Genomic DNA, 27433 nt, shown 5'->3' with positions numbered 1-27433 from the left:
ATGGAAACCATTCGCGATCATGGCCAAGCTGTCACCAATTAAGAAAAATATTTGAAATTTGAAGACCTTTCTGCACATTACCTTCATTACCTTGTGTGAAATTGCCTTCATTACCTTCATTACCTTAGAGAGATTACAGTTATGGAGACATGAATTCTCTCTTCATCCAAATGGCTCGAGTAATAACTTTTCCTCTTATTGTGTGAAGCTCCAACAACCCACATGCATTTGGAAGTGGTATGAACATTTTAGTTGTGGAAAAATAGAGAAAAATAAGCATTTCCCCCCTCCACTCTTCTTTGACAAAAATAAAAAAAAATAAATATAAAGAGTTTTCTTTGTTGATGTAAAATAACATATCCTCCTCTCAGAATACTCCTTTTAATGAGATTGGTCTTCCTATAGATTTTTTTTGTTTGATAAATGCCTATAGATATTTTTATAGGACCCCTTTTTTGTTGAGATGAAGGAACTAATACATGTTGAAATAGGCAAATATGACTTTAAATCTCATGGAGAATCAAATGTTTGCATATTGAGATTTCATTATTAAAACGGTAAATGGAAACCAGAAAAGAAAGAGATTGACTGGCTTATACTTTTTTTACTTTAGAACTAAGGACGAAAGTATACCAAGTAATATCCATTTAGATTTGCTTTTGTATCCAAATCTAAAAAAAAAATAGATATGATATAGCAAAACAGTTACCTTATTCATATTTAAAAGTCCTATTTGATATTATTTGTAATTTTATTTAGTTTTATATAGCACGAACTTTAAAGAAAAATAAGTGATTAACTTGTTTTTTACTTATTTATATTCTAGTGATATCTTTTTGGTGGTTTACCTCTATATATATATATATATATATATATATATATATATATATATATATATATATATATATATATATATATATATATATATATATATATTAAGGTATAATTTCTCCGTCTGAGCAGCGTTAAATCCACCACGACCCACAGTACCTACTCGAATAGTGACCCAATAATGGAGGTACGTATATAGGCAAATAATGGAGGTACTAGTTAGATCTGTCGCGGAATGGGAAACCGAGGCCCAAATAATTCCAAGAAGCTCCCCATCGGAAAACGACGTTTCTTCACCTATTTCACTGTTGTTGCATCAACGGTACGTGCCTTGAACAAAGAATCAGGCATAAAAGCAGTTTGCAGAGAAGGGGAAATTGAACAAACACTAAACGCTGGAACCATGCCGCATCTTTACTGGTATCGGTTTGGGTTGCCGCTCGCAGCTCTCGCCAACAGTAGCGAGCATGCATCCCATGGAGCTCTATTTCCAATCCGGCAATACTTCCATGAATCACACCCTTTGCGACGTGCACCATTGCTGCCATTTGCTACTAGTGGCAAGCCAACCCATTTCCCCTCCCTTCCCTTGCCCTCGATCCCACATAAGCCCCCCTTTTCTTCTCCTCGACACCACTCCAAAGCTTTCCTCGGCAAGTTGCTGAGAAGGTCAAAACATCCGGAGAAAGAGAAGATAGAGGGAAAAGAAAGTGCGAGAAATGGAGATGATAGCTGCGAGAAGCTGCCATCGGGCGTGCGGCGAGAGATGCTGCCAAGGCATGTGGCCGTGATCATGGACGGCAACTCCCGATGGGCGAGGACGAAGGGACTGCCAACTTGGGCAGGGCATGAGGCTGGTTACAGGTCCCTCCAGGAGATGGTCAAGCTCTCTTGCCGATGGGGGATTCGGGTTCTTACCGTCTTTGCCTTCTCCTTTGAGAATTGGCTCCGACCTAAGGTCTCTTACTTTGGATCCGGAACTACGCAGTGCATGTTTTGCACCACAGAGATTGCTCATCTCAAAAACGGAGAGCTCTCAGTTTCCAAGATTAGCAAAAAGCCCTCCGTTTTCGAGACGAGCAACACGACTGCTATCCGAGCATGCATTACCCTCCGCATTGCAACTCATGCATGCAACGTAAAAGATCTGGATTCCTCGCACTCCTCCCACTCCACCATGCAAAGTCTCTAATTTACTTGCAGCTTAATTACGTACGCATATTCTTGTTTCTTTGCAGGTAGAGGTTGATTTTCTGATGGTGCTAATTGAAGGTGCTCTCAAGGAGAACATTAAGTATTATCTGAGGTAGGTGTGGTTTGAAGATTTTAAAATATATATATATATATATATATATATATATATATATTGCGACCTTTATAGCAAATTTGGAGGCTTATCCCTTGCATATATAAGAGTAGAGTTTAATAATGTAGTTATTTTTTAATATAGATTCAAAGATCTTGATCATAATAATTATAAGGGTCGATTATATACTCAGTGTAGGTAAGAAGCGAGATCCAAGCCAAGATATTGGTCTGGAGGAAAATCCTGATACAGATGATGGGATAAACGTTTTTGAGTAACAACTGTTATTTGTTAGAACATAGAATGGGAATATTATACAATGTGAACAATAGATGTTAGTTGATATTTTAAACGTGTATAGATAAATATAAAATTTTAAATTGTAAATCTTAATATCAGTTTTAGATAACATGTATGCACCATTTATTATACTATTACAAGAAACTCTCTATGTTAATGAGTCTCCAAAATTCGTGAAGGCGATGCCCAGCAGGGCTCAAACCCTCTCTCCCCTCTTTAATTTTAATAGTAGGGGACCATGGATGGCCCATAGGAGGAGTTAGAGAAAGGACTGCCCACAAGCCCATAATCTGTCGGCCATAATTAAAGCGACCATGTGAAGCGGTCGTATGCCATAATTTGTTGGCATTAATTCTTCCTAGCCCTTGTATAATGGGAGGAGTTGCCGGTTCATGCCACATCAATTCAAGTAAACAATAAAATAAACTTTTTTATATAAAGAGATAGTTTGAGAAATCTTAGGTAGGTAACATCATTCACAGATAACTCAATTCTGCTAAAATCTCTTCCGTCCATACTGTTGTTTTTCTATTCTAACTTAGACATCGGAGGGTCTCCTGCTAGAAACTCTCCGACAGACGGACTTTTTGTAGGTTATTTTCGAAGGAGATTAACTTTCTACATCTCAGCCAACTACTTCAGCTTGGCTCCTACCGACTTCAGGGTCATCCGAGCTACGCTCCGACTTCAGTTCGGAATTCAACAGCAACAGATTGACACTAGAAGAAGGATCCCCAACTATACCACAGATCAAGTGAAGGAATAAATCGCCAATATGAGGTCGTGTGGAGCTCACGGTGCATCTCACCCCTCGCAACGCCACTCTTCGGCCTCGCGAAGCTCACTATAGAGCCTAGAATATATTCCGCCAGAACAACCTGCCGCACCGGTGAACAACGAGCAGTTCATCCTGCTCATTCAATAGGTGCAGGCATTGATTACAGCGGTTCAGGGGTTGCAACAAGCAGCAACACGACCAGAACCAGTTCGGCCGGAATTCGGTCAACCTAGCCACCATTCTTAGTCGTCGGTGCTCCACATGCCCCTGGATAGTCGCCACTCTCAAGGTCAGGACTCGGAGTGGTCCCGTTAGGGTCGGCCCACTCAACAGAGTAGTCCTAGTGGGGGCAAAAAATGGTGTACTCTAAGCCCCCATTCTGGCAAGGACTCCACTCCAAGCCTCTCGCCTCCTTGCCACATGGAGCTTTCGCCCCAGCAGGATGCCAACCTTGATAGGAATTATAGCATATGCTCTCATGAGGAGTCATTTCTCCGACGCTCTGATGATGACCTAGGAGCTGTAGTCATGTAAATTTACGGTGTGGGCACCATTCGCATGGGCGGCTTATGGCACTCACTGTGCGCTGGATATAGAGCTGCCACAACTGCCAGTTGCTGAAATTATTAGTTCTTGCTGGCACGTGTTGATTGGCTTCTTGGCAGGGGCTGAAGTTGTTCACCTCGATTTATGCCCAAGGTGAAGGAGGTTGATCCGGTCCGAGGTCGAGGTGTCCAATATTTTCTCTAGTGCATTAACATTTATAGAGTTGTCTAGAATAATATGTCTCACTACTTGATTACTTGCACTGGCATCCTGAGCAAACACTTGTGCATTTCCTTTTGGTTTATAATCGGCTGGTTTGGTAAGTTCTAGATTATCCTTTTTCTTGATAGGGCAATCTTGTACCATATGTCCCACCTCGCCGCACGAAAAATATGCTCCCAGCTTCTTAAGATAAGGTCCATGATGATTCTTATCACAATACCCGCAAGTGTTCGATCCATTCTTTTGGTTAGAGTTGTTTTCTAAGATTTTGCCCCGATCATTTTGGGTTCTTGTTATTCATTTTCTTCTTTGATCTCTTCAACTCTGATTCGACCTTCAGATCTCTTTCCAGTACATCTTTATAACTACTGAATAGGTGAGATGACAAACGCAACTAGATCGGATGTCCTAGGCCCTGCTCAAACTTATTAGCCTTGCTCCTTTCAGATGCCAAGAGTTGGGGACAAAATCGACCTAACTCATTAAATTTGTTTACATATTCTAATACTGTCACGTCATCCATCTGCCTCAAAGACAAGAACACATTCTCTTTTGCTAACTTTACTGACTCAGGAAAATATTGATCATAGATAATTTTCTTGAACTCCTCCCATGTCAATTGATCATCCTCATTCTCGTTTGAGGCTTTCATAGCCATCCACCAAAATTCAGCATTTTTCCTCAATATTGGTATTGCCATCCTGACCTTCACACTTTCGGAATATTGTAGTCCATTGAACATCTTCACCATCTTCTGAATTCAGATATTTGCGGCTAGAGAATCAGCTCCACCCCCGAACATTGATGGGTTGAGCTTCCTAAATCTCTCATAATAGGACTCTATAGGTGGTGCAGGTCGAGGAGTGGCCTGCATCTACTGCTATTACTGAAGGAGCTGAGCCACCACCTGGCATACTCCAGCAATGTCTGCTTGGGTGGCTACCGCAGTTGGAGCTTGCTCAATCAGCTGGTTGGCATCTTTTCTCATTGTAGCTCCTCTCCTCCTAGCAGTAATATTTGCCAAGACTTTATCATCTCTGTAGCTCATTATCACCTATTAAAATACTAACATTAATAAATTTTCTATGGTTAATCAATAGTAGAAATCAGAATATCTATCTTTCCTTATTCAATTACGCGGAACCTAACTACACAAGACCTAACTACCCATAGCTATATTTTAAGTTTTACCCATAATCAAACCTATTGCTTGGATACCATTTTGTCGCGACTCGGATCTGAAGTTTGTTCTGTCGCGCTCTAGATCCGGAATATGACATGGTCGTGTTACTGTAGAGTATTGCCCACAATAACACGAAGCCCATGATAACAATATTCTTTCATATAGCATGATAGAATTTGTTCGATTCCATTTGCTAATCAAAAAGAAAGGAGTACAGAGCATCTAAAATCCAACATCATGCCTGTAACAATCTGGAACCTTACCCAAAATGGCTAGTCGGAAGATATTATTTGGGTTCTTTGATTTTGTATAGGTACCCAAGATCTACCAAGCGAATAACCAATGTGGAACTAAACACACATCCGCACGGGTCCTCACATACCCTCTCCGTTCAAGTCCTGACGTCCTCGTTAGGCTAAGGGTTCAAATTCATTCCAATTTCATCACAAACACCACGATTGGCTTATGGTCAGCCTCAATAAATTCGTGCCGCAGTGTCCTCTAGTCTACATAGGTTATGAATCGGATTTGCTCTGATACCATTTGTAACAACCTATAATCTCATCCAAAATGACTAGCTGAAAGGTATTATTTGGGTTCTTTGATCCTGTATAAGTATCCAAGATCTACCCAGTAAATAACCGATGTGAGACTAAACACACACCCGCACGGGTCCTCACAATGCCTAACCCATCATTAGCTACACCACTAAAACTTTTCCATAATATTGTCAAGCTTGCTAGTGCGACCTCCAAGCCAACTTTCGTCCCTACTGATCTTATTTGCCTAGGGAGAAAAATAAAACAGAGGTATATAAGCGACACAGCTTAGTAAGTAAACCTTTTACTGTCTTACCGGATCAAGTATAAATTTAAGAAAAATAATAGATATTCTAAAATAAGCATTTCATAATACCGTATATTAAAACAAGTCATAAGCAAATCATGCATGCATAAATCATTTATAATTCATAAACATAGCTTCAAATTTATTTTTCAAATAAATATATAGATTTTTTTTTCCATTTAGCCATATCGTAGTTCAAAACATTCCTCGTAGATATTTGTGCTATGGTTCTTTTATATCCGTAACAGAGCTAGTGTTCATAATCGATATAGATTTATGTTGGTATGCTAATTTTATACTTGTTGGCAGGGCCAGTGTTTGTATGGATGCTAGATCCGAATGTCGATTTTTTCAATTCAAAGGATCATACATAGCTATCTCAGAGCCTTTCGAAAACTTATATATTTTTTTAAAACATACACATAGATAGGTGAAAAATACTAAATGACATGATCTAATTCATAACAAAGTTATTTTTATCAAAATATTTATGAAACTATTTTTTATAATAAATCATGATTTTTATAACACATATGTTGATCCATAATTTTTAGAAAAATATGATATTTCTACAAGTAGATTTTATGTATGAAAAACATAATCATAACTTTGAAAACTAGCAAGGAATATAAAATTTACTTACCTCTATTCGCTCAAAGATTTCTAGATTCAGTTGAACAACTCCGCTGCACCTATCAAAATTGTTTTAAAAAAAATTACTCGTTATTCACCATTTAAAATCTAATTAAAATATCTAAACAATCCGAAATGGACTTGAGCAGACTTCAGATCCTGACTGGGTAGGTCGGACCTAGATCTACAAATCTAATAGAGAGAAGATGATTTCACCGAGGACGGAACCTCTCTCTCTCTCTCTCTTTAAATATTTTATTTATTCTTTCCTATTTTTTTCTTTTTTTTCTTCTCTTCTTTTTCTTCTTTTCATTTTCTTCGTTTCTTCTCCTTCATCACCCTCCCCTCTTTTCTTCCCATAAAACAGAAGGGGGAAGGGCGAGAGCCCCCCATCAGAGGGCAAGGGAGAGGAAGGGCTGAGGGCTTGCGCTGTCTACAGTGTCTGTGGCCGAGGGCCGTAGCGATTGTGGTCGCTGTGGATCGACCACCGGTAAGTCCTTCCCCTTTTTTCTTCTTCTTCTTCATCCTTATGTTGGTGGCCCTTTGTCGGATTCCGGCCATTGCTAGTTGATCGGAAGGAGGGGAGGTAAGGGAGGAGATGTGAAGGGCACAGGAGGCCTTACCTTGCTTCGATGGCATCCGACGGCCCGATTTCCAGCAGACACAAGTTCGGGCAGCCGTGAGCTCAATCAGGAGAAAGGAGAAAGGAGAAAGAAGAGACAAAGAAGAAAGGACGGAAGGAAGGAAGATGGAGGAGGAGGAAGGAAGGGGAAGAAGGAAGGAGAAAGAGGTTGTGGGAGCTCGGTGGAGTCGGAGGTTTTTATAACCCCCTTTCAGAATGGATAAGGATGCCAAATGGCTATAGCAGCCATACTGGCCATACCGGTCGGCCGTTGGACAGTTGCAATTGCCTCTAACGGCCGTAGCCTTCTTTCGGCCAGCCGTTCGGAAGCTCGGATAGGAGATCATGCCTCTGTTCTTTCCCTCTTCTTCTTATCTCTTTTTTTTTAGCCTTTGAATCAAAAGCTGGCTGGGCTTACCGACTTTGGTCCAGGTGAGGCCTAACTAGCTTGGTTCTTACATATTTAGAAGGCAGCTTCCTTCCATAAAAAATAATTAGGAATACATTCCTAAAGATTATAATCCTATCTTGTGCGTAAAAAATCCTCTCCCTCTAAACCTGAATGGGAATGCACGACACTTCGACTAATAAAAAAAAAAAAGCTTTTCAAAACTCCTCCAATGTTGACATAGCAACTTATAGTTGAATTTACATGTATTGCACAAATTTCCACCAGGCACACCAATCCCACTACCATGGGGCACAAAAAAAAAAAAAAAAAAAAAAGTCATGCAACTGAATAAGCATCCCCTCGCTATCGCAGTCAACTGTAGCAACAAAATTTATATTAGATTTAAATGTCATTGAGTCATAGCTTAATTGTGCCTGATTAGAGGATGCCGATATAAGAATTTTGATTTTCAACTGAACTTCCGGTACTTGTGTTTTCAAAAAAATTAAAAAAAGAAGCAAATAACCTTATGTTGGCAGCAGCGTTTGGACGACAGTAATTGGAAGGTTGCCTTTACTTGCAACTCATGCGCAAATATAGTTTTCCTTCAAATGTCAAATGAGATTATTTTCATTCATACATAACATAAACAAACATAAACGTATTTAAATTAATATTGGATAATTTCTAAATGTAGAAAATCTAATTCTTTCAAGATAGAAATGCACAAATTGAATGCTAGCAGAAAATTTTTACAATAACAATATATAGTATCACCAAGCACTTGCTCACATACTATCATCTCTTGCCACTTGAACAAGAAATCTAAGGGCTCAGTTCTGGTAGGAGTCAGCCCTCAAGATCTGGAGTGAGTATACAAGGTGGGGATTAGTCTCCTCTTACTCTTGAAATGACAGAGAAGGAAAGAAAAGTAAGCGGAAAGAAAAGAAAAGAAAAGAATGGTAGATTTTCTTTTCTTTTCTTTTTTTTTTGGTACAACAGCGATTCACATCCTGCAGGTATGGATGCGGCAACAAATTAGAAAACAATAAAGTAGATAAAAAAACTCGACACTCTATCAAATTAGAAAACAATAAAGTAGATAAAAAAAACTCGACACTCTATCAAGCTCCATCCATGCAACCCAATCAGCTGCATCATTCGCTTTTCTGTAGGTGTGTGATCTGATGGGTGCTACACTCCTGCAGTAGTTTGCGAATATCGAGGAGCAGCGGCCTACCCTTATTTGCACGGCTCCGATTTCGGATCCAATCAATCACTGTGGCCAAGTCGCCCTCGAGAATGAGCCGATCTGCATCCAGTGTCCGTCGAGTAAAAGAAATGCCCTCCCAGGCAGCTATGAGCTCGGCACATACCACCGAAGCATCGAAGATCCGCTGACCCCCTGCCGCTACTAGTTTGGACTCGTGATCTCTGATGACGAAGTTTACGCCTCTGTATCTCCCATTGTCGGCTACATTGCTATCGAAATTTACCTTCAGGAAGCCAGGGGGTGGGGGCACCCAAGATACAAACATATAACTGGGCACTGCAAGAGCTGGAAGGGGGACCCAGATATCCCTGGCTAACCCGATGGGTGAAATCTCAGCAGTACTAATGAACTCTGCTGCATGTAGTAATGCTCTAGCTGCTACCACCCTCGCAGGCGAGCTACTGCTCTCAAAGACTCAAGCATTCCTGTCCAACCACGAGTGGTAGGTCAGGTAGGCAGCACGAGTCCCTCTCTCCTCCCACCTAGATCCTGATGCTGAATCCTTCAGAAAAAGCAGGAACTCGTCAATAGACGACTACCTCTGCTACTGATCATGATGTACCCCTGCACTCCTCCATATCTAACTAGCCCGTGGGCACTCGATCACCATGGTATATGGACTCCTCCACCTTTGGGCATGCTCCACAAGCTGTAGCAATCCTCACTCTCCGTCGGGGCAGATTTTCTTTGATTGTGTCATTCATGACTGCATCCTTAATTGACATTGTATTGGTTTTAAATTAAATAAGAAAAACTGCCCTAATCCATCACATTTTTTTTTTTTGCCGTTGCCTATATGTGAAGGGCTAAAATCCAAATGCTGCTTTGAAGAATAACATAAATTAGACTGCTTTTGTTATTGACAGCGAAGGTATTCGGGTACGCATAATTGGTGATTCCTCAAGACTCCCAAACTCTCTACAAAAGATTGCCAAAGAGACACAGGAGAAGACAGAGACCAACTCACGGCTTGAATTGAACATTGCAGTAAGCTATAGTGGAAGAAAGGACATAACACAAGCATGTCAAAAGATTGCGTGGAAGGTGCAGCATGGTTTGCTGGACTCAGCAGACATCAGCGAGTCTCTAATCGACCAAGAACTGGAAACGAATCGTAGTAACGAATTTCCTTGCCCTGATCTACTTATCAGAACTGGTGGTGAGCTGAGGTTGAGCAACTTCTTGCTGTGGCAGTCTGCTTACACTGAGCTTTTCTTTACAAAGACGCTGTGGCCTGACTTTGGAGAGCCTGAGTACATTGAGGTTCTATGCTCTTTCCAAGAAAGAGAGAGGCGCTTCGGCCAACGAATCACCTAAGAACGGTATAACATCCTCCAGTTCTCTTGATCAACATCTTTTGTTTGACACTTTCCTCGGTCAATATTTACCTCATGACTTGGATGTCAGATTTTTCCTACAATTGACTTGTTTGATGCTTCTACAGAACACCATATTATTTGGCCAACTAGATCCCGAGTGAAGCTGTCAATGGATATACTCAATAAATTCAGTCAGATATACATTGCAAGTCCAAGTAAACCATATATGTGTAACTTTTCACTATGTCCTTGATAGAGGGTGGAGGTGTTCATGCCTCTCGTAATGCTTTATACATGAGTGCCTTCTTTTCTGAATTAATCTGATAAATGAACTCAGCTTGCCTGCATGCTTTTCTTGTACTGAAGCATGGCGTGGATTAATTACATTATCTAAATTGGCGCCCAATTCTTTAGTGTTGAAATGGTGTTCGATCTCAGTATTGTTGGGTACTTGAAAATCTAACAGCTTAGGGTCCTGGATTGCAGTTTACTTGGCTCGTTTTTATTTTCCTTTATTTTGTTTAATGAGCAATTCTCTCCACGGAAGCATGGGATAAGATATTATAAGCAGAGGATGGTCATTTGAAATTGCATGAAGGTTTAATTAAAAAAGGTTATGAGAGGAAAAAGAATAAAAATGCTGCCTTCTCTCTCTCTCTCTCTCTATGTGTGTGTGTGTGTGTGTGTTTCCCTCTCTCTGCACACACTTTTAGCGATGGACTATGCTCTTTTGAGAGCACGTATTTTAATCTTCAGGGAATTATCGGGTACCCAAAGCAAAAATCTACATGATTATGATTAATATGATTGGAGATATCTATAAACTAAAAGTTAAACGTTTTAGCGGTATCTAAACTATACATCAAGGAGGCACAAAAAGGAAGGTTTTCATTATGCTAGTGCGCTGAAATACGAAAATTTGTATAAATTAAAAATTAATAAATTTTAATGCTTAAACCATAGCAAAACATAATTTTATATCATCTTAATTGTATATTTTTCTTCTCGTTTAATAAATAGGTTTAGAGACCACCAAAATATGCGATTTTTATTTCAGATACTTTTAGCGGTATTAATCATGATGAACGTGTAGATTTTTAATTTAGATGCTTGGTTATTTTCAACTTGAGAGGAGTAGTGCACTCTCCTCTCAAGAGCGGAGTAAGCCATCTAATATCCTACTGATTCTCTGTGAAAACATTTCAAGCCATCCCTCCTATTTTAACTTGGTATATTTGAGCTAGTTTCTATAAGAGGAAATTTCACGCCAATAAGATCTAGTAACATCTTACCAAACCTGGGGTTTCATGTGTGACGGCCTAGATTTGGAACATAACATGATTGTGCTATCGAGAGGTACAACCCACGAGAACACGAAGCCAACATTACTTTTAGCTTTCAAATTATCACAACAAAATATAATAATTAAATATCTAATTTTATTATTTATTAAATAAAAAAATTGGTTCAGAGCATCTAAATTCAATATCAATATCAAACCCATCACCCTCAACATTCAGAAGATCATTAACTACAAATTTGTAGTCAATAATAAAATTTTTCTACAAAATCATCAAGCTTGCTAGTGCGAGTTCCAAAACTAAACCAACCTTTGTCCCTACAGATCCTATTTGCATAAAGAGAGAAAAATGAAAATAAAGATATATGAACGACACAGCTCAGTAAGTGAACCTTTTACTACGTTACTAAATCAAGGATAAGTTTTCTATGCCAATGCATCATTGAAGAAAAATAACAAAATTTTCAAAATAAACATTTCATAATACAATATATTAAAAACGGGTCATAAAGCAAATCATGCATGAACAAATCATCCATCTTTCACAAACATAGTGCCAAGTTTATATTGCAAATAAATTCGTAAATTGTTCTTCATGTCATGTAATTCTATTATGGATCAAAACAATGCTCACAGATATTCATGCTATTGTCACTATAATCCGTGACGGGGTCATCTTCGTAATCGACAAGATATCATAGTTCATATCCGTTACCAACTTTAACTCGTTGGCAGAAGGTCATTTTCATTGGATGCTAGCTCTAGAATGTCGATTGACCCATATTTCTAGAGACGGTCATAGCAATCTGTGAGTTTTTGAAAAATTATATCTTTTTGTTAACATATACCTATAAATAGATGAAAAACACTAAACGGCACGATCGGATTCATATTTCATAATAAAGTTATTTTCATCAAAATATTAATGAAACAATTTTTTATAATAAAGTATGATTTTCATAATATATATTATGATCCTTAATTTTAAGAAAAGCATGATATTTTCATAAGCAAATTTTATGTATGGAAAATATGATCATTTAAAAAAAAATAAGGAGCGCAAGATCTACTTACCTTCTCCGTCTTAAACCATCTAGGTAATTTAGTTAACCTTATAAAAATATTAAAAACATAATTAGTTTCTATTTGACAATTTTAATCGAATTAAAATAATAATAAATAGGGACAAACGTTCGATGATTTTAGGTGGATCAGGTCTGAATTAACACCAAAATAGCGCATCATCAGTGGATTCCATGGATCTTGGCAAGGCTGGGTGATCAATTCAGCAGGCAGCCTCGGGCACCAAAGCAGTTTAAGGTTTTTTTCAGAGTCCAACTCCGATTCGAGATGACTCGCCTCTCCTTGGGCATTCTAGAGAGAGAAAGTGGAGAGAGGAGAGAGAAAGTGGAGAGAACAAGGGAAGGGGAATCGTGAGGTCCCTCTCTCTCTCTCTCTCTTCTTCTTCCCGTGAAGTGGGAGGAGCTCGGCGGCAGAGCCGGTCATGGCCGGCGACCCCACGAGCCTAGGGGTACCGGCGGGTTCCCTGCCTGGCGACGGCCGGCCGGAACGGGAGAAAAGAAGGCGGAACAGAGGAAAAGCAAAGAAACTTGTCCGAGACCAATCCGGTGATTCGCCGACCAGATTCGGGGTGGTGACAGTGGCCCATAGGCCGGAAAAAGGGATAAAGGGGGCTTACCTCGTCTCTGGCGAGCTTCCCCGGTCGGATCGACGGCGAAACCTCCCTAGATCTGCTGCGGAGAAACAAGAGATCTCAACCTTTAATGGGAGATCTTCCGAGGTGGATGCCAAAGGAGAGGAAGAGAGGTCCTTTTATAGATGAAATTCAGTCCGAAGATGGTAGGTTCTTAAGCTGCCAGTCTCTCACCTTTTTCAAATTTATTGATTCATCAACGTTTTATTCATCTTAAAAGTGACAGTTGGTACTGAAGTTATCTTAACAAAATTTGCAGATATTCTTTTTTCTTTTAATAACAGAGCCCAAGAAATATCATGCTGTAGATATGAAGCTGCCCTCAGCCTAAATAGATTTCTTCATCACACTATTTTGCAATCCAATTATTGATTTTCTGATCATTAAGTTTAAAGAAACCCAGACATTCTAGTTGAAGCATAGTCCAAAAAAAAAAATGTTGTAAGGTATCTTGGCAATTACCATAAAGCACCCATTCTGATCTATGTTTCATTATTGTGAAAACAATTTATCCCCTTGTACTGAAAGTAGACCAAGGCATTCGCAACCCAAGCAATGTAAATGAGGCTCTTTTAGGCTTGCCTCCCAAGATTACTTCCAGTTGAATCAGTTGAAGTTTCTTTGTACCTTATCATGAAAGGAGATCCACATGAGTTCAATATTTTCTGAATACAATTACTTTCAGTCTTCTAATTTAACATCTTTTGGAACTTCTTGCCTAATGCACCTCCTTGTCTAGAAAGAAACCTCCACTACAGCTTTCCTATCAGGTGGTTCAGCCACCTGATTGAAGCCATGCAAGGAAACATCAAAAAGAATATAAGGGAGAGTAGGAAAAAGAAAACAGAATCGGGAAAGTTGTGCGCACTAGCCTAGTGTAAGCAGTTTCCTTAACAAGCTAAAATCACTAGAAACTAATGCTTGTTGAATTCGAATAATATGTCACTCACCTTATCCACACAGAACTCATTTGCTAAGTAGTATTGATTGCATAACTCATCCTCACATATGGACTGCCCACAATTGTTATCTTTGTTGGTTGGCACTGCTACGCTAAGGGCTTGCTCCTTAGATGAGGTCCAGAGTTCAAATCCTGCTTATTTCTCAAAATAAAATAAAACAGAATAAAAGGCTCATGTATGTGCTACTAAATTGGTGATTTATAGAGAAGCATCATTTCTCAGGGTCACAATGTCCGCATAGCATTGCTCAAATGTGTTATAACTATTACCTTAAAAAAAAAGAAACTGTCATAACTAAGCTTTTGATTGTTCAATAACAAACATCAATCTAAAGTAATCCTAGATGAATAAAGGTGCATACAAAACATCACTATTTTTTTGTAGATGGCCCAGCCAACTTAGCGGGTGATATAACCTATTATGTCATACTCAAAATTATATGTTAGACACACATCTCATGTTGGTTTTGTAGAATGTCATTCTGATGCAATTTATGTGTTTGCACAATTTTATGGTATACCACCGTGTCTAGTTTACAGAAACAAGAAAAAGGACTATATACTAGCATTTTTGGGAAATGCATCTAAACAATATTGTTAATGTAAATCTCCATTCATAGGAGACTAGCTAGGCGCCGCCCAAGAGATTTATCAAATTTGTGTAATTTATGCAAATTTTACAGTATTACCAAAAGAATCATTTTGAGCTAGCCAGCAATTTGCTATTTAATAGAAGTGGCCTTAATCATTAGTAGTATGAATGCGGCCTCTTGGGAATGATTTTAATTATTGGAGGTCTAGCTGCATATCTTTGGGCGAAGGCAAAGGAGTCTTTAGCATCGGAGAGCAAGAACTCACAAGAAGTTTCATATCAAGCCATAAGAGAAAATCTTTGAGGGCATGAGGTAAAGTAGCCAGCTTAGTCTTTGATTTTAAAGCATCTTCATGATTGCGCAAGTTTTGCCATGTTCAGGAAGCCTACCTAACAAATGTCTCAGGTGAAACTCAATGAGAACTTGATTGGAATTATCCTAAAATACTATGATTCGATAAGATAATCTAATCACTGATAGGGGCTTTTCCTTTTCTATTGTAGACTTGTGATGTTGATTTCTTTCAATCTTAAACATTAGTGTAACTTTTGATAATTATGTTGTTAACCCATGGAGCAGTTTAGATTTCAGAATATGATTGGATTTTTGGACATGAAAAAACACCATTCATTTTCAGATTGGGCATCAAACCCAGCCCCTATCATACAGCCTCAGGTCAGTTTGCCCTTTTGCCTTGCCTGAATTAACTTCCCTAGCCTATTCCCTTCTTCACCTATCTACGGATAAGTGGATAGTTTCCAATTCAAAGGGAAAAGTCCCACCTGCTCTAGCTTTGCTAGGCAGTACTGGAAACAAGGCTTGCATTTTAGTCACTGAATGATTTCAGTTAAGCTGATTCTTCTTCCCATTTGTTTCTTCCCCTTTTTGGCTATGAAGTTTACCATCTAAGTTTTGATGGATAGAAGCATAGGTGTTGAGCTCCCAGCTTTACATGTGCTTTTAAGAGAAAAAACTTTGTCAGTGGTAAGAAGAGACTAAGAAAGGGGGAGAGATTCTGCTGGATATATGCATGTACAAAGTTTGTGCTTATATGCGCCCACATAGATGAGCATGTCTTTATGATAAATTTTTGCATGCATGCTCTTTTAATTTTTATGGCTTGAGTTTTATTTCAAATTCGTAATTTAGATCAGATCTCAAAGAATGCATCAAATCAAGTCATGAACAGCTTATCTTCTAGTCATTCAGGTCAATTGCATATGTTAGGCCCTGATGCTTATCCTTGGAGGTGTCCTTAGTGCATGGAAACCTATGGACACATCACAGTGCATAAAAATGAAATATTGCCAGTAACTGATGCCCAATGCGGTGGACAGTGTCCTAAAGAGCATATAGTTACCGATATACTGAGCCACTTTTGCAGTTATAGGATTTGAATATACTCGACTATGCTGATTAATTCTTGCTGCCTTGCATGGTATGCAGCATGAACTTGTTGCAGCTTAGTCACATCGATTTGTATTCATAGTATTCCATCACCAAGCACATCCAATTTTAAAGTCACCCAAAACATCCTGAGTTAGTAAAATAAGTTTTCTTATCTTTTCTTTATGCATTTGTAGAGGATCCATCCCTGGACAAGGCTGCATAGGATTCCATTTTTTATGCTTGTATCAAGTGCCAATATAGTAAGGTTGCTTCATTCTAACCTGAGTGTCGCGGGTTTGAAACACAGAAATGGTGTCATTGGAATGGAAACAACCTCTCTGCATATGGGGGTATGGCTGCATATGTCTGACCCTCCCAAATCCCGTAGTGGCGGGAGTCTTGTGCACTAGGCCGCCTTTTTCTATCAAGTGCCAGTATGGTATGACTGAACATATAAAATTGATCTCATGTTTCATTCTATCTCGAACATTAATGAATATCTTCTGCCAGTGTCTTTGATCTGATCTTCCTAGTACATTTCTGTCACTTTGCTGGGTAATTTTCCCTTTTTAGATGGCTGCAACACCCTTCTTTACCCTATTTTACCTCTCACTCCTGTTGATTTTGAAGAGTTTGGCTATCCTGTGGATTTTCTTGCCATCAAGAAGTATTCCCCCTATGATAATATTTCAGAAGGATGTCCTTTGTCCATCGGTATTGGTACATCATCTTTCAAAACAGGGCAAGTTTCATCTGAAATTTGCAAATTAGGAGTATTAAAGTTATTGTTTAAGAACTGAAACACTTTTTTCCCCATCTTCACAAATAATAGGTTTGTTTTATAAAACTAACTACTTATGTTGTCTATTGGCATATATATAGGTAATATAATTTCCTAAGGTGGTTTATGTCTGAAATAACATTAAATGCGTCCACCTTTGCAGCCATCTTAATGTTTTGCATCTTATGGAGTCTCACCTTGATTAGTCAAGTGCCCCTGAATATAGAGATGATACGCCATGGTTCTGGAAATGACTATCCTTTCTTCAAGATAACTGCAGTTTAGACTTGTTATAGGCATCAATTAGATTAAAGGAAGCACTGGAACCAGCAAACCTTTATCAGTTCAATTAATCGTTTGTATAAGACTGTATATGATTTAGGTTTTAGCCTAGAAGAGTACACGAGTAACAATGGAACTTCAAACAAGTATTTCTTTTTATCAAACTTATTAATATCTATAGTTAATTTTCTTTAATAGTATATTTGTATTTCTTAATAATGCACCTAATTCATGGCTTAGTCAAGTGCCCCTGAATATAGAGATGATACGACATGGTTCTGGAAATGACTATCCTTTCTTCAAGATAACTGCAGTTTAGACTTGTTATAGGCATCAATTAGATTAAAGGAAGCACTGGAACCAGCAAACCTTTATCAGTTCAATTAATCGTTTGTATAAGACTGTATATGAATTAGGTTTTAGCCTAGAAGAGTACACGAGTAACAATGGAACTTCAAACAAGTATTTCTTTTTATCAAACTTATTAATATCTATAGTTAATTTTCTTTAATAGTATATTTGTATTTCTTAATAATGCACCTAACTCATGGCTTAAGTAGGTTATGTGCAACTTAGAAATCCTTGATTGGAGGCCATCCTACCTTAGAAACATTTTCTTTTTCTCCCTGATTGTTCCAACTTGTTAGAGGTTGTTGATGATGACCCACTTCATTGCCATTATATAATTTGAGCTACAGTAATTCCAGTGGAATTTGACTGCAAGTCCTATCAGTACAATTTGCATGATGGGCATAATAACTGAGATTGTATCCACTATTAAGATCTACGACATTAAAAGTTGCCTAAAAATCGAAGTTTTTGGAGGTTTCTATTAATGCCTGAACTGTAAAATGGGCAGAAAATGTATTTTATTGGTATGGCTTGAGAGCTGGAATGCATGAGGGCTATATAAATTTAGAAGCCGCTGCGTGAGCTCTATCATCTTAAGCATCCAAGGACCAGGTTTTAGAGGTTTTGCCATAGTTACAAGTGTAGCCATTGGGAAAAGTTAAGCGGGATGTAATGATTTGGAATTTAAAAAAAAAAATCCAGAAAATTCATTAAAAGTTCAGAAAGAATTTGGATAGCAAAGAATTAGAAAAGAAAGAGAAATCGAAAAAATATGGACTCTCTAAAATTCTTTTAAGTGTGCTTACTTAAAAGTAAATTTATGAGAGGAAAAAATATCAAATGATAGGAGAAAACATCACCCCTGGCAACATTATATGGTATTAATAATTTGTAACACACAAAAATTTCTTAAATAAGCCATCAACAATTCGTGAATAAATTGTAAAATTCATGTTTAATTGGAAAACAATTGAATTGTTCTAGATTAATTTGTTTTTGGATAATTTGTTCTAGATTAATTTGTTTTTGGAGAATGAAGATAATTGGATAATTTTTCAATAATTTGGAGAATATTGTAACTATGGGTTTATTTAGCTTCTAAATCATATATCAAATTAATATTGTATATTACTTATACCATAGGTGTTATTTATTTTGAGGCCGCTCTATGCATAGTTAAGAAATCCCTAAATACGTGATCTTTTGGCATCAAGCATTTTAAATGGAGTAGATCATGATAGATAAGGTGGAATGGTCATTCAAATGGTTCATCATATATTTTGTGCTCATGTTTTCAAATCCTATTGGTGGGGAATCTACTAGCTAGCGAAACATTGGCACAGCATGCATGCACAGTTATACTAGCCAAATTGTATACTTCCAAATCAATTGTGGAAATGATGATAATTTTGGTGCATATATTATGCAATATATCTATTATTTGCATCTTGTTTTATATAATTCCCCTCTCATGCTATTAAAAAGTAGTTGCTTTGTATTTTAGCAATATAAAACCACTTCCCTCTGAATGTTAATTGTTATCAAATCTATTACTATGCATAAATAGACTCATCTATATGCACACTCAGAGACAAAAAAATTTTATATCTAAATGGGTCGCAGAGGTACGTGAGCACGCTATATATGACCTACAACATCCGATACTGCTCAATTTAACAACAGATACAGTTAATAAAAACAAGTATCTACAGTCCAAGGAATCGGCATTGGAGACTGCTTTTCTTATCAGATAGGTTACAGAGAGCTAAAATTTGGGCCATCCTATGCATCTCTCGACAGCTAAATCTTTCAAAGTTTATGGGGCAGTTGTGCTATATGAGAAATTGTTCTTTGAAGGGCTTCATATTGCGATCCCAAATCAAGTGATGCTTCTGCCACCAAGCTAAGTTGATTGATGGCCTGATTTTGCTGCTCTGCTCAGCCCAGAATTGTTATGAAGAGGATGACAATTTATTCATCTACTTATGATTCGATCCGCAAGATGCTTTTGCAAGACTTTGTAAAGTTTCCTTCCATCATGAAGTTAAAATGGGTTCATCATCTCCACTGTCGTCATCACCAAAATCTTTTCCTGTCATATATAACTAAGTTGAGTTCGCCCCACGTAGGCAACTGGTTCTTTCTACAAGAAATGTTGAAATTGACGCAAGAGCTCGATTGCGAAAAAGAAAAAAGGGGACCAGAGTGATGCTGTTTGTCGTGTATGAATGTAATGTATACTCAGCCTTTGATGTCTTAATGGAAGAAAGAAAACATCGAAATAATTTGAATTCAAATGGCTACCTGGTTTGCGTGGCTGTTGTCAATGGCTGTGAAGGGCCACGCAATTGCCAATTGCCATCCGTGGAGCTGGTATTACAATTAATCCTTTGTTATCTCATATTTTATTATGTTCGTTTTGTTTGTCAATGCCTGTAAAGGCCCACGCAATTGCCATCCATCGAGCTGGTATTATGGGAGGTCTCGGGGAGTTGGCATGTCGATTGCGCAGTAAAAAGTCTGATGATCTCTGGAAAAAAAAAAAATTTCTGTCAAAATATGCTTTTTAAAAAAATATTTGATTGATCATAAAAAAAAATAGCCATTTCAAAACAGCCTACGTTTGGGTGAACATTTAATTTCTTAAAAAAATATGAAATAACTATCATACTCTTAATTAAAAAAAATATTATTCATAAAATTTGATGGCATGATAATAATTTTTTTTAATACGCAAGTAGTTTTTTCATATTTATCATAAAAAAAATTTTATAAAATATGGCAATATCGTTTCTATTATTTTATTTTTGAAAAAACTCCAACTAAATATTTTTTAATTTTTTTATTAACTATACTTCTTGTCTTCTTTCCTCGGAGAACCAACCAAACAAGTCCTATCCTAGAAGGTATCAAACCTCCCCTCTCTTATCAACGGCCTACCGTTCTCTCCTAAAATGTCAACTTTTACCGAATTCCTTTGTACGAGAAAGTATGGAGGAAAGTGCTCGGAAAGTAGCTTTGCAAAGTCCATTTCAACTTTGAATAACAGGGAGTTGACAGGTGGATCACGACAGGTTTGTTTGTCTAAGCTGCGTCCAACTTCCAATCAACAGACCACAGCATTCGCGAATCCAGGAAGAGCATTGGCGAACTTCGGAAATGTCAAAGAAACGAGAGCGAGACTTTTGGACGCTGGTTTGACTCCAGTAATTAGCTGTGAAATGTGATAACAACGGAGGCACACCTTCACATCATAGCTGACCTCCACTGCTGCATGCCGGACACAATATGGAACCGAACTTTTGCCGTTTAGCTAGATATCAAGTATTTGTACTTCTTTGACTTCAATCCTTGCTGATGCCAGTGTTTTTGACTTGTTCTCAGCAGCGATTTCTCAAGCAACGACTTCTTCCTGTCTTCCATGCTGTAAAATGTGTTTTGACTAACATCTCTTAAGCACACAACATCCAAAGAAAACAAAACCAGAGGTAGCGAGGGAGATTCCAGTAGCTGTATCATCTAAAAGGATGTGAGAATGGAATACCTCAACAAATGGAGGAAAAAGAAATGATGCTGCAATTGACTGCCACAACTGGTGGGGGGCTAAAAAATTCCATGTTGCTTCCCATTCAGTGTTGCAAGTATGTCTTCTAAAACATGCAATTGCCACCTGTTATGAAGATTATTTATAATCAAGTGGAAGATTATGTATAACCAAGTGGTGCATCTTCTGGTTGGCCCTGCAAAGTATCTTTTATTCCAGAAGGGGAACTAAGCAAGCTCTACAATCTTGTTTTATCTCTCGGCTCTTCCTCTCACATCACTGGAGTAAATGTTTTGCTCCTCTCCACAAAACAAATCTACTAGAAAAGTTAATCAGCCATTTAGATCCAGGGGCCCCCTATGCATGTGTCAATGAAATAGATAATTCAAAAATTTTCACAAGTTCTCATGTCACGATCTCTTACAATAGTTCCCAGCCATTTCTGGGAATGAAACTTTGGCACCGGCTAATGGAGAAACTGACCTCAATGTATGTCCCTAGGAGAAAGAACAAGCAAATTCAGAATATAATAATTATTCAGACAAGTACATAGACAAACAAATAAAATAACTTTCCTATCATATATGTGGTTATTGATGTGCCAGCATTGCAGGTTATTCCTCCTTGAATACAGGTGAAGCTTGTGTGCTCTCGCTTGAAGAATAAAACAGTTTATATGCAATGAGACGTTGGACGATGAGAGGATGACCATATTATCTGTATCTCATTAATCAATTGCCACTTGTTAGTGTGTATCATATACCTAGACTTAAAGAAAAACTTGGCCTACAGAGATTTATATATTGATCCTTTCTGGTCCGCACAGAATCTGACAAAAGAAATCAGTTCTCATACTCTGTTAAAGTATAACCTCAGGACCAGCAAATTGGACTGAACACATGCCTACAGGTATCTTTGCACACTAGGTTACAAGCAACAAAATTTTTATAAAAGCCATCATGCCATCCTTCCTATCAACTAATTTCCATTTATATCAGCAAAATAATGGAATTAAGGTTACTGATGGAAAAAACTTACCCTGAGATGGTAAATGGAGTATAGTTCTGCTTGGCATTCATGACCATGACTCCAACCAATTGATTCAACTTAAAGAAACAGATAAACTGCACTCCGATCTCTTTTTAGTGAAAATGCTAGATGACATCCTAGATAGTCACAGAAAAAAAGTGTGACACAATAGGGATAAAACACAAAGTTAGGGAAAATCAAATATATATATATATATATATATATATATATATATATATATATAGATATATATAGATATATATAGATATATATATATATATAGATATATATATATAGATATATATAGATATATATATATATGCAAACAAGTGTACTTGAAGATCTCTCTGAATAACCGATACACTGAAAACATTTGATACATCACCGATTGCAGACATGAAACCAAACCCATAAGAATGGAAAGAAAAAGGGTTAAAATTGTTTGCTTCATCTTCCTATCTAAGCAATGAGAATCTTACAATGCAGCAGAACTGTTCCTGCTCATTCACTTCTGCTTTACAAACATATTTGACTGAAAAGGTGCTCCACTGGTAACTTGGTGATACATAGCTTTTAACCAAACTCTACATGAAACAAAATGATACATATCCAAGGAACAGTCCAAGAATAAGCAAGTTCACCTGCGGAACCATAAACTATCACCCCTTTCTGATGGGGAAACTCCTCTAGGATGCAAAACAAACAGATGAAAAGTTAAACTACCCCTTTGGTTCTGTTACTGCATCCCCCAAACAAACCATTACCAGCATTCATGATTATTCTTGTATGTTCGAGCTAACCGGGAGGCCGCAGGCCTCCATAGAAGTTTGACAGAATCTGCATACCAAATTGTGATGGCTATGTTTTCGATGCCTCCACAACTGTGGATAGTCTATCACTTTCAAGAAAGGCTGGATCCAAAAATTTCGCCACAAAAGCCCACATCCTGTACACATCTTCAAAGTTTGTGAGGAACCCAAGGGAAGCAGTAACAACCTCCACTCTGATAGCAGCATTCTTAGTTTTGCTGTCATGGCGACCATTTGATGTAGGCCGGCAGAATGAAGTATCAGTCAAATCCACTGCCCCGTGTAACTGTTTCTGGTTTTCCATGACCCTTATATGACTAAGAAAGCCGATGCCCAAAGAAACGCCATTCTTCTCAGCCAGCCTTTGAACAATTTCTGGGTTAACCAGCGATCCACTGCTATTCTTCACACTGAATGCCACAGCTGCACCTCTTTCATACTTGATTTTTGGACCATAGATCTGGACAAGAGGCAGGCCATTGCCCCCACCTGCATCTGGAAAGCGCAACTGCAGTAATGAGGTAACCAGCCAATTGATCAGATAGCGCAATCTAAGTGTGGTCTTGTTGAGACCCATCATGTTCACATGATCAAGATGCCTACAAATTATTTCAGGCTCCCTTCTGCTCCACTCTTGAGCATCCTCATCATCACCATCACTTACGGCATCATCATCACCCAGTGCATGCGTAGAAGCTTCACCAGCATCTGAAGTATGATGTAATCCTTCTGCATGCTTGCCGTCCTCCATGCTGAAGGATACCCTACGTCCCATGCTTGTGACCCCTTCACTCTCTTCTACACCGAAAAATCTACCTCCAGCAAATCTGTTATTATTTCCTTCTCTCCTTCCCAACAGCCGAAACTCACCTTCTGTTTCCCTTCTTATGGCACTTTCTTTTGCCTCAACATGGCCGTCTGGGCATATTTTAGATGTTGAACCATTCTCATGACTACTGTGGCACCCAAACACAGAAGCCGAGATGCCGGTTTTCATTCCATTGGCAGTAGCAAACTTCACAGCTCGTGTACGTGCTGCTTCTTTGGTTACAGGCTCTTCCTCAATCTCACTGATATTCTGGAAATCTGCATTCATTTGGCCTTTTTCTGGATGCTCTTCTTCAAGATCTTCCTTAACATGGTCTAGTTCTTGTGAGACTGATAAGACAGCTGCATCAAAAGATAACACATGATCATCATAAATTGGGCTCTTTGATATCTTGGACATTTTTGGCGATACCTTCTTATGGTTTTTCCTCCCAGCAAACCAAGTAGGTGGTAATGGAGATCCCAACTTCCCTTTCTGCAACTGCCCTGAATTGTCTGACCCATACGGGCTCTGGCCCAAATCAATCCAGAAGGAGTTCTCCGATGACTCATCCTCGCTAAAAACTGGGCTTTTCATGACCTCCCCGACAGAAATGCTCTCTGTCTCCTCGAAGATGGTACTCGCCTGATCCCTGTCAGAGCTGTTATCATGATCTATCTCACTTTCAAACACATCTCTTACTTGAGCCGATGTGAATGCACCAGAGAAAGCTGGCAATCGGGATCCTTGGTGGGCATCAGACTGCAATGATTCATCATTTCCATTGACTGTCTCATCTTCAAGCCCATCCAGTCCATCCAGACCATCCACAGAGTCACTCAGATACTGGGGAAACACTGGAACAATCCTCACCATTCCCGACCCTGTGCCACCACTTGGGTTATGCAAGCTTCCCATCACTGACTTCTTGATAAGGAGGCATCCGAAACCAGTTGGGTCAGAGCCGAACACCCGGTAGAACGACGTTATAATGAAATCTGGCCGGAAAAGGGACAGCCCGAGTGAATCCATGTCCTTGGGACCCAAAGAACCGGCGTCAAGCAACACATGCCAATTATTCTGCTGCGCTAGTGCCATCCACTGATAAGAATACTTAGCTCCAGTAACCCTAGACTGAACTGGGAACACAAAGAGACCAACAGCCGAATCCCGCTTCCTCCTCTTCTTGGTTGAGATCTGCTTCCTCAACTCCGTGGAACAGATCTTGAGCGTCGGCCATTTGAACCATGCATTGCATATCTTCGCACCCTTCTCCCTTGCAGCCTGAGCCATCCAATTCACAGACTGGCTCTCATGATCAAACATGGTCAACAGCTTCTTGTTTGTGTGAAATGGGTAAGATTCGGCAAGCAATTTAAACGCAGAACCTCTGCTGACAGTAAAGACCAGACCATACTCGCTCTCGGGAATGTTCAAGTAGTCCATTATCCGGGTCTTGATATCATGTTCGGCAGTGCCCTTCTCAGCACCACCATAGAGAGCATGGTTGCTCAAATTGGCGGTGATCTCTGATAGACTAAAAGCAGAGGACTCCCAGCTCTCAAAGCTCTGGAGGTTAGAGAAGAGGCCAAAGCCACAGTAATCGAGGCATACCTTGGCGCCGCCATCGGAGAGGTGAGAGTACTCGTCGGATCTCAACTTGTCGATCTGGCTGGAGGACTGGTACTTGGGGTACATGGTGAGGAACTTGGAGAAGGCTTCGTCGAGGTCGGGAATGGCATCGGCGGCGTGGAAGGTGCGCTCCGCAGCGAGGGCGGTTGCTCGGAGGAACTCTCGCTGGGCGTGGAGGCGGGCGAGGGACCGCGACCGGCCGATCGAGCCGTCATCAGGGTTGCCGAGCTCCGAGTCGACGTCCTGGGACTTGAAGAGGGAGCCATCGTCGCAGGCCTCCTCGAGGGCCTCCCGGAGCTTGCTCTCCTGCAGCTGCCGGAGCATCGAGGGCCGCCGCTTGCCCTCCTCGGACAACCCGGACGACCCGTCCCGCCACCGGTTCTTCTTCTCCAGGATAAGGGCGGCGCAGTGGGATATCGGCTTCCATAGAGACAGATGCATGTACGCCACTCCTTCCAATCTCCTCAGAAGACCATCAAATTTGGATCAAAACCCTAATCCTGGAAAGCACGGAGGGGGTCAAAATCCGAGCTTTCGTTCAAAAACCGAAACTTGAGACGGTGGGGTGGGGATTAGGGAAAAGGAGGGAAGGAAGCGCTAGAGATTCAACAACATTCCCTAACTTTTAACGAAGTTTGAGGACTTTTGGAAAGAAGAAAGAAAAAAGGGCATTCAAACCCTAGAACCAGAGATTCCCATTGACGAAACCCCCAAAGATGAGAACTTTGAGAGGATCAAGAACCCATTAAGAGGTAAAGAAGAGAAGAAAAAAAAATAAAAAAGAAGCAAAATGGAGCAAGATTTGATTTTGATTCCAAAACTCCCTTCTCTCCTTTTCTCATCAGCTCAAGAAGTCCAAGAGCCAAACCCACGTCAGTGGATTCAAATCAAAGGCTTTTACTTCCTCTCACAGAAGCCTCCGAAACCCTAACACCTGAACCCCATTCAAAAGCAAAGAAAAATACAGCTGAGATCCTGCAAGAACTAAAGAATCCAAAGAAAAAAAGAAATTAAGAAAAAAAAAATCAGCAAAAAAGTGTCCAAAAACAAGTCCCAAGAACCCTATTTTAAGCCCCTCAGAGCAGCCAAAAGAACAGATCTTCCCCCATCTCAACAGAACCCAGATCCCCCAAACCCCTTCAAGTGAAACAGATACCAACCCCTCACTACTCTCTCTCTCTCTCTCTCTCAATCTTCTCTCTCTTCCCCTATTTCTGTTTGCTTTTCTCCACCAACCTCTTCCTGCATCAAATTAAAAGATGGCCAGCTCCATTACTCCATTGGTCAAGCCATTACAAGTTTGCATTCATTATTCTCTCCTGTTCCCCTCCCTTTGCCCATTATAACCCCTACCACAGCACCACCTACTCTCTCTCCTCTTTATCAACTCACAGTAAAAAAGAGAACAAATAAGAAAAAGACAAGTAAAACAAGGCTTTTATTAACTAACCCACAAGTAGAGAGCATGGTTATTGACTTCCCATGACAAAAATATTCTATTTTTCTTTGTTATGGCCCCTGCCACATCACTCTCATCAAACATCCAATTAAATACTTGTGGGGTGGGGGCATATCTTGCCACCTTTTATTGCTAGGCCAAAAGTCAATCACCAGCCTTGGTGCAATGCTGGGCGCTCTCATGGGGACGTCCATGTTATCTTGCATGTTGTTGAAGAGATCTTGGCACATGACATGGCTTCCAAGTTCCATTTTTCCTGTTTTTGTGCTGACAATTCACGATTCGTGGGTTAGCAATTAAGCTCCTTTGCTTGGCAGCAACGCATTGGTTGCAGAGTCATCTCATTGAGCATTAGAACAGGCTTGTTCCTATCTTTGTAAGCACGGTGGAAAACTATTTTGGGATGGTAGGTGAAGGGTTGGTTCCTATCTTTGATATCTTGGTGCCAGAAGCAGAGCTGAGAGCAGCCTAGTTAGTGTTGAGATATGTGCGACACGTGTTGCGGGCGGAGATGTTCTCCTGGAGCACGAC

The 27433-nt window shown here is 39.5% G+C and overlaps 2 protein-coding genes and 1 long non-coding RNA gene across 3 annotated transcripts; 2 read left to right on the top strand and 1 right to left on the bottom strand.

The window, feature by feature from the left end:
- Nucleotides 1-1198: 1198 nt before the first annotated feature.
- On the top strand, nucleotides 1199-10656 carry LOC103709192 (cis-prenyltransferase 4, chloroplastic-like). Its single transcript, XM_039114346.3, has 4 exons — nucleotides 1199-1789; nucleotides 2070-2137; nucleotides 9798-10253; nucleotides 10376-10656. Exons 1-3 carry the CDS (start codon nucleotides 1235-1237, stop codon nucleotides 10246-10248), a joined length of 1074 nt encoding a protein of 357 aa, XP_038970274.2. The 5' UTR covers nucleotides 1199-1234; the 3' UTR covers nucleotides 10249-10253; nucleotides 10376-10656.
- Nucleotides 10657-12774: 2118 nt separating this feature from the next.
- Nucleotides 12775-20024, top strand: LOC148715011 (uncharacterized). The gene is made up of 2 exons (XR_015976856.1): nucleotides 12775-15130; nucleotides 16402-20024. It is a non-coding gene; the product is annotated as an uncharacterized LOC148715011 (long non-coding RNA).
- A 2518-nt stretch (nucleotides 20025-22542) lies between these two features.
- On the bottom strand, nucleotides 22543-26800 carry LOC103709160 (uncharacterized). The gene has a single exon (XM_008794387.6). The coding sequence runs from the start codon at nucleotides 25882-25884 to the stop codon at nucleotides 23053-23055; it is 2832 nt and encodes a 943-aa protein (XP_008792609.2). The 5' UTR covers nucleotides 25885-26800; the 3' UTR covers nucleotides 22543-23052.
- Nucleotides 26801-27433: the final 633 nt, after the last annotated feature.

This window comes from Phoenix dactylifera, chromosome 1, assembly GCF_051530095.1.
Source record: "Phoenix dactylifera cultivar Ajwa chromosome 1, Ajwa_hap1_PhDact_Kaust_v1.1, whole genome shotgun sequence".
NCBI classification, from domain to species: domain Eukaryota; kingdom Viridiplantae; phylum Streptophyta; class Magnoliopsida; order Arecales; family Arecaceae; genus Phoenix; species Phoenix dactylifera.
This window is presented reverse-complemented; position numbering and strand designations above follow the sequence as displayed.